Genomic DNA, 12,407 nt, shown 5'->3' on the forward strand with positions numbered 1-12,407 from the left:
AATGAAGCATTTCCTATTGTGTTTCCCTGGGACCAGTCAGTAATGCAGGCAAATGATTTACAAAAAGTCAAAATGATGTCGTATGGAAAAAATAATGCAGCTTTTGCTACATCCACAAACAGACGCACAGCTTGCACTTCTGATGGGTAGGGTGTAGCCTTTCTGCATGCAAGCGAGTTTATTTTGGAAGAGAAAAAGCACGGGAAAACAAAAAAGCAGTTTTAGACCAAGCACTCAAGCCGAAATTTCCTGCGATAGCTCCAATTTCATATGCCTTTTCCTAAACAATTTTCTATATAATTTCTGCTGAATAAACAAGAAAACTTAATTTATATAAATATAAATTCCCATCAGCCAGCCAGAATGTGACTGAATGCAATCTCTCACAATCTGCTACTTAGCGGGATTTCTGTAAATACATGATATACACCGTCAGAGTACAAGACTGGCCTTTTACATGGATTTAGTCAGAAGATTTAGCAATTCTTTGTTTTTTTTTCTAAAATTCCTAATGGTGATCATTGTGCTGATTTGTGCATTTAAAACGGGGTAATGCAATGAGATATAGGGGTATATTTTAGGCCCTGGCTCAGGTATAAAATATAAATTGTTTTGGAATATCTCATGCTGGATTATTTAATTGATAAGTAAATATGGACACATTAGCAACAGACTGTGTAACCCCATGTGACATGTGACATTCGCATACAAAGCAAATAGGTACTTATTAGGGTACTTGTTCTAACTGGACTTAGTGGTTAGTAATTACATTGCAGACCTCAGGATGTTTGAGGATATATGGTCATTTCCTCTAAGAGTGCTATGTGCTATTGAGTGAAAGGAACCTTGTGGGCAAATGACCGGTTGCCTCAGGCCAGAATGTGTGTGCACATCTATGTGTTCATCCACACACCCACACACGTATACATATGGCATGTGTATAGCCCTGGTGTATTTAGTAAATTTTATATGGTCATTTCCATAAATGCTTTATTATTATAGCATTTACACATTTATGCAGCGTTTTCCATTGAACGTCTTTCTCATTGGTTTACGCACCCAGTGCCAGACTGGGGAGGTGGGGGCCCACCAGAAAACCCACAATAAAGACCCATCCCCCAGCTAAGGGCCCCCTTTAGCGCAGCGCCCAAGACCATCCCCTTTCCAGCGGAGATCATTTTAGCTGTCAATTATGGATATCTGCATTCTGGCCACGCTCCTAGGGTCAGGCTGGGTCAGTGGGACAATGGGAAAAAACCCCGTGGGCCCCGGCCCTGACCCAAGTCTGCTCCCTTGTGCAGACTGCCACAGCTCCCCCGCTCCCCTGACCAGGCCACCCCCTTTCATCCACTTCCCTCTCCCCTGCCTGAGCCCACTCCCCAGGAGGTTAAGGGGATGCAGCATGGGGATGGGGCGGACATTGGGAGGAGGTCACAGCCCAGATGGGACCCTATGCTCCAGTCTGACCCTGCACGCTCCACACTGCGCTACATACATGGGGCCCAAGAGGACTGGGAGCCACTGGATTTTCTACCGGTGTCCCGGCAAGCCAGTCCCAGTGGAGCTTGCAATCTAAGGTCACTATCACATTCACACAACAAACTAGGGTTATTTTTATTAGGACATCCAATAACCTTTCTATTGAAGACAGTGATTTTTAATGGAACACTTTCTATCTACAGTGACAAGTAAAAAAAAGTGTACATTGGCTTCCAACCCTCCATCTGTTGCACTTTACTTTTTTGCTCCCAGAAAATGCTGAAACCTATAGTTTAACAACAGCTAGTTGGATACCTGGTAATACAAATGTTAGTTAATATCTTATGTTATTAGTCTGTGTAGTAATACTCATTTAGTGCTAAACCTCTAGATAAGGGTAAACAAGGGCCCTTCTTTAAGGGACTAATGGTGGTCTTCTATAAGGCCCTAGACCACTGACTGGCATATGCTACCCACAGCTACATTGAGCCTGCACGTTCACCCATATCATTTCACTACATCTGACAAAAACAAGTGCGTCGAGGAAACCTCATCTCATTGATTGGGCGGCTGATCTCATAATCAGAAGCAACGTGGATCTCTGCTCTTATCATCCAGGCAGGGTCCCCTATAATGGGAAAAAAAGCAAACAAATTAAAAAGCAAGTAGTTAATCCGGCAGATAGCAGGCAGGCCTGAGCCAGGGGATTCTAATGATTATCCCATTTAATGCTGCTAATGCTTGCATCTACACTGCAGGAGCAATTGCTTTCAGGGGGATACCCAGATTGTAAACATTTTAATATTCCTCATTTTGGTTAAGCACACAACAAGACTGACGATTATGGCAGAGGAAAGATGTACAATGGCAAATCTGCCAAGTCTGTTTGGCCTTAAAATAGTCTTTTTTTTTTACATTTATTGAAACTCTAAAATATTCCTTGGATGTAAGATGATTACACTTAATTCCTTTAAAAATGCTGCACGGTTGCTGGTTTTTCCAGAAGATTTTCATGGCAGGTTCATTCTACTGGAGATTGCAGGACAGAACCTGCAGCTATAAGGGATATGCGTTTTGTTTTAACCCCTTGACTGCTAAGAGTCAAAGCGATCATTAGTGGTCATGATTTTAATTTCATTAGATGGTTCAGGTGGCCAAAGGCTTCCTATAGATTCCATGTTAGCATTAAGCTGATTATTTAGTATTAAGAAAAGAAGAACAGTTCAAATTAGCAAATGCATGGTCAATCTGTTTTTTTTCTATTGGCTGAAATGAGAGAAAATAGCCATGTAATACTGCCTGTGGTGCAACAAGGGTCTGCTTATTGCTGGGGAAACTTGAAGGGATACATTATTTACATAGCAAATAATTCACTCTCCCATTTAAAATTTTATTCTTGTACCAACAATCTCAGTGCATTGTGCTTGAGTCTGAGCTTTCAGAAGGAGCCAGCGCTACATATTAGAACTGCTTTCAGGTAAACTATTGTTTCTCCTACTCCCATGTAACTGGAGGAGTCCCAAGCTGCACTTGGATTTCTTACAATTGAGAGCTATTCTGATACCTACTGGGAGCTGCTATCTTGCTCCCTTCCCATTGTTCTGCTGATCGGCTGCTGGGAGAGGGGTGATATCACCCCAACTAAAGTAAAGTGTGACTGAAGTTTATGAGAGCACAGGTCACATGGCTGTGTCACCCTGGGAAATGAAGAATATGGCTAGCCCCATGTAAAATTTCAAAATTAAATATAAAAAAGTCTGTTTGTGTTTTTGAAAAATGGATTTCAATGCAGGATTCTCCTGGAGAAGCTCTATTAACTGATGTGTTTTGAAAAAAAACATGTTTTCCCATGACAGTGTTAAAACCCCCAAAGTCCATTACCACCATGGACCACAACTGCAGATAAGCTTAAAGTGAATGAAACACCGCCCCCTAGGCCAACACTGAAATTGCCTGACAAGCACAATTGCAATGTTGGCTTATGGTGGGGGGCTGTTTCAGGTAGTTTAAAGCTTGAGCTTCTTAAATGCATGCACCCAGCTAACAGCCTTGTGTCCCATTCCCCTAACAGAGACAGGTGCAAGGTAACACACCTTTGTTTTTTGCAAATTTGCATTCTTAGTTATGAATGGGAGTAATATATATCTCGGTTTGGAAGAAAGATGATACATAATCATCAACAGACCCCTGCATTCTTTTTTTAATAACTGTCTGGTCTTGTTCTATGGAAGACTACAGACAGCGCAAGGGTTATGCCAGACAGATGTAACGGTTCATTAGTTACACCAGGAGTCCCCAACCTTTTATACCCATGAGCCACATTCCAATAGAAAAAGTGTTGGGGAGCAACACAAGCATAAAAAAAGATCTGGGGGTGCCAAATATGAGTTATGATTGGTTATTTGGTAGTCCCTATGTGGACTGGCAGCCTACAGAAGACTCTTTTTGGCTGGATTTTTATGCAACTAAAACTTGCCTCCATGCCACAAATTCAAAAATAAGCACTTGCTTTGGGGCCACTGGGAGCAACATTTAAGGGGTTGGGATCACTGAGCTATGCCTTTAAATGAATTTAAAGAGGAACTAACACTGCACCAGAACTTTTGGGCACTTTGCTTCACTTACAGAGCAGGGCTGCCTTACTGGGGAGTATCTTCCCTTATCCTCCATTGTCAGGCACAGTCCTCCTTTCCTCACCTGACCACTATTGCAACTTACTGTACGTTAAACCTTTACAGGTATGGGATCTGGGGTTTTCCAGATATGGATCTTTCCATAATCTGGGTCTCCATACCTTAAACCTCCTAAATAAATCATTTAAACATTCAATAAACCCAATTGTTTTGCCACCAGTAAGAATTAATTATATCTTATTTGGGATCAAGTACAAGGTACTGTTTTAATAATACAGAGAAAAAGGGACTCATTTTTTTAAAAATATGAATTATTTGATTAAAATTGAGTCTATGTGAGATAGCCTTCCTGTAATTTGGAGCTTTCTGGATAACGGGTTTTTGGGTAATGCATTCCTTTCCTGTATTCGGTTTTATTTTTGTAAGATATTAGCTTTGGGGATTAGATAGAACAAGCCTTAAAGTGATACTGACCCGAAAAAACGACTTTTCAAATTATGAATCTACATAAAAAGTTACCTATAGGTCATGTTGATCTTTTTTCACTGTTAGGGCTGGTTTTGTAAGTAATTGGTACTTGAAGTTCCTAAACCTGACTGTTTTGCCAACCTGACTGTCCCTTTACAACCTGTCAGTTATAGCTTCTATTGCTAACGGCCTACTGCTGCACAAATATGGCCGCCCCCTCATAGAGGAACATGGGGGATCAGATAAGGAATGGAAAAATTTTTTTTATAAAGCTCGTGCAAAGACAATGTTATGATAGATGTAAAAAAGGTTTCATTTCTGGTGTCAGTATCTCTTTAAATACCAGAATTTACTTAAATAGCTTGTTACAAATGATTCTGGGAACAAACTAATCACTGCTGCCCGGTAGCCATATGCATTATATTCTGCTCTGTGTAATGGATAATCCTTTATATTTACCATGTAAAGCACAATACAAGAGTCAGTAAGCATACACACTACCAATCTGTGTTGTTTTGCTTAAATCTATAGCTAGAAGCTCTATGCTTCTAAATTATAAATATGTGCATTTAAACATTAAATATACTGTAAGCTACAGGAAAAGGTGAAATATCAGACTAGAAACTGATACTCTATTCCACCTTTGTTGCAGTGGGGAAAAGGCAGCTAATCAATGTGCTCCAAGGTCACGTCTTCAACTGTATTTCCTCTCCTAATGGTGCAAAGAAAGAAAAGCAGAAATTGGTGGGTAATTGTCTAAGATTATATTCAAGGCAACCTATACTGACCATAAGGTTTTTTTCATTGGATTTCAATATCCAATTTAGCTTTCTCCTGTGTTGGACCACTGGGGTAATCAGCACTGTATTGCAAGGGTTATGTTCATCATACAGATCAATGTATTAACACAGCAGAGTGATGGTAATTTCACTTTATATGTATGTAGCTGATATCATATCCTAATGAATGAGCAGCACATCTGTCTCTAGATAATATCAATATTTATATTCTAGTGGGTATTTGTACATTTTCCACCTCATATATATTTAACTGGTTAATAACAGAAATACATCCTTATATATAGTATGCTTGTGTGTGCCAAATACATATCAGCAGTCATGCTATGGCCTAGGGAGTAACAATAGCAGTAGCCAAGTTGCTACATCATCTACAGGCATGGGATCCATTATCCAGAAACATAAAGCTACAAATTATGAGAAGGCCATCTTCCATAGATTCCATTAAAATCAAATAATTCTAATTTTTAAAAATGATTTTTTTTCTGTAATAATAAAACAGTACCTTGTACTTGATCCCAACTAAGTTATAATTAATCCTTATTGGAGGCAAAACAATCCTATTGTGTTTTAATTAATATCTATATGTTCATTTTTTAGAAGAATTAAGGTATGGAGATCCAAATTACGGAAAGAAAACCCCAGGTCCCGAGCATTCTGGATAACAGGTCTCTTACCTGTAGCTATAAGTAGCTGGTGCATCAATTACGTAAAAAATTGGTCAGAGAATTTTCAGCCCATGGTAGAAACAAAAAGGGAAAGTTGTGTTACCGCTAAATTTTAAAACCAGGTCTGTGGTAGACATTATCATGTTTTACATCCAAATTTTGCTTCCAGTGCTGATAGGTAGTTTGGCTCATCCTGTGGATAAAAGAGGAGGAACTATAAGTGTCATTTAAAATTCATGGCGTTTTGTGTTATACTGTTGTCTGCTATTTGCCACTGACAACAGGTGACATGTGGTACTGCAAGTGACAATAATATGTCTTATAGAAATAGGCCCTCTGAATATTCACCAAGTAAATAAAAGTATACTAGCATGGAAATGTTACCCTCTTTTATTTCTAAACCTGTAGAATGCACAGTGGCACACTGAGAGGTTGCACAGCATTGGTTGCTGGTTTAGTGACCAGGTGGGGCCGCACTTGGGGGGGTAGAAGACCCTCCTGTAAGCCTGCACTCAGCTCCATGAGCAATATGGGGCCCTATAATTAGCCTCTGCTTCGGGGCAAGCAGTAATAATAGTGATCTTTGAGGGGGAAGATGTGCACCTCAGGCAAAAGTTGAATTGTATCCAAGGTGCAGAGTCAAAAAATGTGCAAACAACATGGGCCCACAGCTGTGCCCTCTGTATGTCCATAATAAACATGCCCTACAGCAGCACGTTTTCCACAGTGCCACACAGACACATTACACTCAGTAAGAGGATTTGTTCCTGTGGTACAGTGCTACCGCGTTTACTAATCCTCATTTTTCTATGAATATAGATTTCTGCAGCTTTGTTGTCATTAGCAGGCCGTTTGGGCTTCTAGCAGCAGTGTGGCAGGTACAGCTAGATGTTCACCTCGACATTCCGTGGGTACTTCTGGGCAATAAATGCTTATGCAATAGCCACAGTGTCCCTGGGCCCATGCAATTCCTCAGGGCACCACACATTATCGGAGAAGCTTATGTCCCAGTCCCTTATCTCTCCCTTTCTGTGCCAACTGCTCAGCTTCTGCCAAACTCAACCAGACAAAGTGATAGTTTGGGGTGAGTGTGGGGTGGTGGGTCAGAGTGCCTTGTGGGTACCATAGCTCCAGCTCTGCAATGTCTACTGGTCATAGCAACCAGGTGCTTATTTAGCAGGTCTATGGTGGTGCTACATTGGCACTTTAAATAGCAAGACAACAGAAACTACTAGCCACATGGCATCTTTTTCTTTATCTCTCTCATATACACACACTCTCTTTCTCTGTGATACATGGCCCCACACAGGTAACTGCACTAAATACTGTACTTTGTAGGTTGTTTCTCTTTTCTAAATAATACCATTTATTAGGTGCATATCATGCCAGGACTGGCAATCTATGAATTCTGGCAAATGCCAGGGGGGGGGGGGGGGGGGGGCTGCTGTAAGATGCCATAGACAGTCTGTAGTGGGCTGATAGGGGATGTTCCGGCTTCTGTGTATTTGTAATGCCAGGGCCTATATTAAATAAGTCCAGACCTGGTGCACATTAAAAAAGGGGAAAATAGGAATTGCTCCCTTTAATAAATCTGCCTCCTTGTGTGTGACTATTTTAGTGCATTCTTAAATCTCTACTCTCCTACCTTCTCTTATTAACTGTTGAATGTATTGCCTTCTTTAAAATTGCTCCATCTTTTCACCAGGAATATATGTCATGCAGTTTGCACTCCACCTGGCACCCTGCAGCTTTCTCTCTCATATATGTTCCCTATTCCCCCCCCAAGTCCTTCCTATTTATTGTGTTGGGACTTTGTGCCTCCTGACTTCTCAGTGCCCCAAGCCCCGCTAACGTTGCGCTCCAGCTGCCCACCAAGCTGCTGTCAGTCATCGCCTTCCCCCGACCAATGAGGGGAGCCGCTGTCAGGGCGGTCCCACCCTCAGAAGGTTCAGCAGCCCGGAGAGGAGTGGTGAGGGGAGCAGCAGAAGCAGCAGGAGGAGGAGGGAGAGTGTTAGAGCTAAAACCAAATAGAGTTGGGTGATTGAACTTTCTTGTTTAGTTTCCCCAGCGCAGCAGCCTATACTGTGGCACAGACAGCCCAGCCCAGGATTGCCCGGCCATTCATATCTTCATTCATCTGCTGCCCAACATGTGGCTGAGGGAGCCAGGCTGCCGGTCTCTGCTGACCTTTATCTTGTGGATTACCTTGGTGTGGGGGAGCCGATGCGCTGCTACTGCCACTGCTGCTGCTGCATCTTCCCGCAAACAGGACGAGTCGCTGTCGGCGCAGAGTATCTACAGAGCCAGATGCACATCCAGGTGCCTCAGCTTGCACATCACCCGCATCTCTGCCTACTTCAAGCACTTCCAGGTACAGCCCTGGGCATCGCAATGCTCTAGGTTCGACTCCAGGGTAACCTCATATCATTTAGCTGTTATAGGGCTAGAGCTGATAGCTGGAGGGACCCCATCCTGCACATGTAAATACATAGCATGGAACAGCATTCTGCTGTTAGTGAACTACAACCTTCCCTGGAGGGTCCAGTTAATGGAGATTAAACAGCACTTTGGTGGGTTACAGTTGCCCATTCCTGTTAGGGCACTGAAGACTTGTAGCCAGGAGATGGGCACCACTGGGCTCCCTACTGATCTGTGTTTCTGTATTGCAGCATGGTTATCAGTAACTACTCCATGACCACAGCAACATCTTATCAGGGATTTGATTCAAGGTCCCCTGATAAGAAGTGTCATCCCCCATAATTCCCATATAGGGCAGAAAGGCAGTAGTGCCCACTCCATATTGATCAGCCAGGCTTGCACTTATATGAACTTGCGCTCTGCACTCCAGTGCCATTCTACTGTGATCTCCAGTAATCATTTACACCTAGGCATTCTTTTTAATACTGATTTAAGAGAAATATACAAATATCTTACCATTTCAACTTTCAGTCATTAGATAGCCCTGTGAGTTCTCATTTTTACCCCTTTTCCTCCTAGAATTAAACACCCAGTGATGAGTAGCAGCTCTGCACTATGGGACACTATCTCTAAAATATGTCCAAGCTGCATACCGTAATATATACTTATTGTAACTTACATGGAATGCTCCCTATCCTTTTTTATCTGCTTTATATATGTAGTACAAACACATTTAGACAGGATTTTACATGATCTACATCAGTCATTATCCCAGTGGACTTTATAATCTAAAGTCCTTATCATGTTTAAACATTAGGACCAGTGTTATCAGGAGTTTGTTAACCTGCCTGTATGGTTTTGAGGGGGGGGTGATCTATACAGACACAGGGAGAACAAACCCTTTGTGGATCATACCCAGGTCATAGTTGAATGCTAACCACTGAGCCATCATGCTATCCCATAGAGCTTACACTCTTATTCCAAGATCTTCTGAATAACCCAAAGTTTCATACGTTAGTGACCAGTGATTTCATTGCCCTATGTGCCAGTAGCTAGAGGGATATTCAGAAACACTATATGTGGTTTTATGTTTAAAGTGATAAAACATTACTTCACCTGGGAAAAAGTCTTATTTTTCCAGCTTTAGTATATAAGGCAGTAAATTCACCCAAAGCTCAATATAATTTAATATTCCCAAAATGTGTGACAATATAGTTCATTGGTAGGCTTACTAGCCAGGCACGTAAGGGGTTAAACATCTCCTGCTATTTATACCACTTATGTACAGTATTACAGAACTTAGGTCACTTTTTCACATACATCACAGTGGGGTGGCAGAAATATTTTTGTGGAAGTGTGACACCTGTTGTGTTTTTTACAGTGACAAATGCCATAATTGTGGTGTGCTGCAGCTTGGTGAAGTCATAAAAGTGAGGGAAAATTGCAGTAAAGAAGATAGGGATTAACTTTGGGGACATCATGGATCAACCAGCATTAGAATGCACTGAGCAGAACATTACATAGGAAACGGGTGGCATTGTTGCTTTGCAAATCTCGTTAATTACCTGATATTTTTAACCTATTCTACTCATTTGTAAACTAAGCCTGATATTCTGGTACAGTGCTTAGAGCAGGGGAGTTCTTGCCATCTGACCGTAGCTATAGATGTTGATGTAATGAACTGCTGGGCTGAGCATGTTTCAAAAACTATATCCTTTGCTATTCTGCTGAGAAATCATGAACACGCTCTCATTCTATAGATTCAATAACAATTGTCATTGTTCATAATTGAGTTTTATGCTAAAATGTGATATTTGCTTTGATCCTGCTATTTGTAGTTGTGTAGCATGCCTTTTTTTTAAAATAAAAGCCTGTGTTTAAGATAAGTAGCTTATTTCTCCAAATGTGATATTGCAGATAAGTGTATGTTTCCTACTTATAGTGTTACTGGGCAGAAGCACCTATATAGAACCATGGCTTTCTCCTGTACATTGAAACAGCCAGAACATTACTGCATTAATAATATGTGACTTTCAGTGCTATGGAGAAAGTTGGGGGCTTGAGTTGCACCTTGCCACCTGACCTGCTCTAAGGGCTTTATGTATAGATAGTAATTAATACTGGTTGAAAAACAGAGTTGTTGTCCATTGCTTCGTTTATCTGTTGCTAATACAGGGCAGGTCAACCCACTTGTTATCCTAAGCACCAAAATACTGCCATGTAAGAACTGAAAATGCTTGCTGACCCCTCTTTCTCCTAACCCCTGAGCCCCCTGAGCCTTTCACTCTCCTGTGAGTGTGGCGGCAGCCGGCAGCTGTACAGTTCCACTTGCATGACCAGCCCTGGACAGTGGCAGTAAGCTGTAGTGCAGCCTACACATTTAAGTCTTTCTAGACATCAACGTCACAACAGGAGATTGTCTACTGGCGCCTTCTGTACTCAACTTTAACTCCAGACGCTTGCTTGCTGTGATTAGTATGGCTTGCATGTTACCAGAGCAGGTTACTATATATCAGATAGAGCTCTGTCTATAGATCTGAGCTGCTCACCTCTCTTCCATGAAATCCACTGAAGTTGCTGTGCACCAGTACAAACAGAGAGGCTAGAATATCTAGCACTCACCTTACCCCTTTGTAATGAAGGATTAACCTTGTGCACTGATACAGATGCACAATTCACATTGGTTCTATTTGTATACATAAGTAAAGTATTGATCAGGTTCACTGTTCCTTTTTTAATGAGCAAATATAAATTACTCCTATTACAGGGAGATGCCTACACTGACACTGTAGTATTAGGAGTATCAAAGCAGAGTAAGAGATTTGTTCATGCGAATGCTATGTCTAGAGGTTTCCATGAGCAGATCTTTACAATTAAGACTCCTCATGTGCTGTAGCCCTTAGGGGATTATTATGCATAGAGGGAAGGTTACGGTCAGCCTTCCACAAATCTTAGAACCCACACCCTATTAGCATTTGCAAAACTGTATTCTTGGAAACAAAGTCACATTCTGCTTCCAGCGTTTCCTAGATCTTAGAAGCCCTACGCATTGGTACTCATCTCTGGGCTTCAGATGTATGGCTGAGGGAATGTGTTTTTTTAGCACTGATTATAGATTGCTTTGCTTTTGTTGTTTGTCAATGAAGTTTAATGATTCGGACCAGCGAATGCTAATCCACTGAGCGAGTGCCACTGCCTTGGGACACCTGTGGTGGCAATGAGTTTGAAAGCTCTTGCTAACAGAGATTCTGTAGTTATGCCAGCAAGCAGTCTACTCATTAAACACGTCTTGATGCTTTGTCTTTTGTGGGAGGCATTCTTCATGGAAAAGTTTCAGATGCGTAACAGGCACGTGCTTGCCAGCTGAGATTTCTGAATCCTTTGCTTTTATAGTCTTTATAAGAAAAGCTTAGATCTCAACCAATTTGATCTTGAAACATTTAGAATGATCTCCTTTTGACTGGGGCCTTCACTGTTAATAATACATGAAGACAAGCCACGCCTGGTACATTCCCATAGCATGAGTAGCATGTCCAGAGCTTATTTCCCTTCTTTAAAGAGCAGATAAGGTGTCCAAATACAAAAATACATCTCAGGTAGAGCATTCAATCCATCAAAGATCTTACTAGCCCAACACTTATTAGGGGTTGTCTCTGCTAAACAGCAGAAGAGATGTGACCAGATTGATGTCAGTGCCTTTATTGACTTCTTTTGACCTTTAACCTAAACCCCCACCCCCATACAGGAAAAAACTCAATTTCTGCTCTGGAACATATTTAGAAATAAATTGATAACCATTTAAAGTAAGATTTGCACTAATGTCTAGTTACTCTTCTAGATAGCCCTGATAGCCCAGCTAGAAGGTCAGTTTGATTGAGAGTTGGAGTGAACTCTTATTGGTTTTCCTAGATATTCTTGAAACTGTAGCTAATTGGTTGATACAC

The 12,407-nt window shown here is 41.4% G+C and overlaps 1 protein-coding gene and 1 long non-coding RNA gene across 2 annotated transcripts in view; one reads left to right on the forward strand and one right to left on the reverse strand.

The window, feature by feature from the left end:
• Nucleotides 1–1,600: 1,600 nt before the first annotated feature.
• On the reverse strand, nucleotides 1,601–6,238 carry LOC116408676. The gene is made up of 2 exons (XR_004221143.1): nucleotides 6,055–6,238; nucleotides 1,601–2,107 (listed from the first exon to the last, which is right to left on the reverse strand). It is a non-coding gene; the product is annotated as an uncharacterized LOC116408676 (long non-coding RNA).
• Nucleotides 6,239–8,028: 1,790 nt separating this feature from the next.
• anos1 (anosmin 1) overlaps nucleotides 8,029–12,407 on the forward strand; it is a 116,019-nt gene continuing 111,640 nt past the window's right edge. Inside the window, 1 exon segment of the mRNA NM_001113688.1 lies at nucleotides 8,029–8,416. Coding sequence (NP_001107160.1) covers nucleotides 8,195–8,416 — 222 coding nt within the window. The 5' untranslated portion in view covers nucleotides 8,029–8,194.

The sequence above is a fragment of the Xenopus tropicalis genome, chromosome 2 (genome assembly GCF_000004195.4).
Source record: "Xenopus tropicalis strain Nigerian chromosome 2, UCB_Xtro_10.0, whole genome shotgun sequence".
NCBI lineage: Eukaryota > Metazoa > Chordata > Amphibia > Anura > Pipidae > Xenopus > Xenopus tropicalis.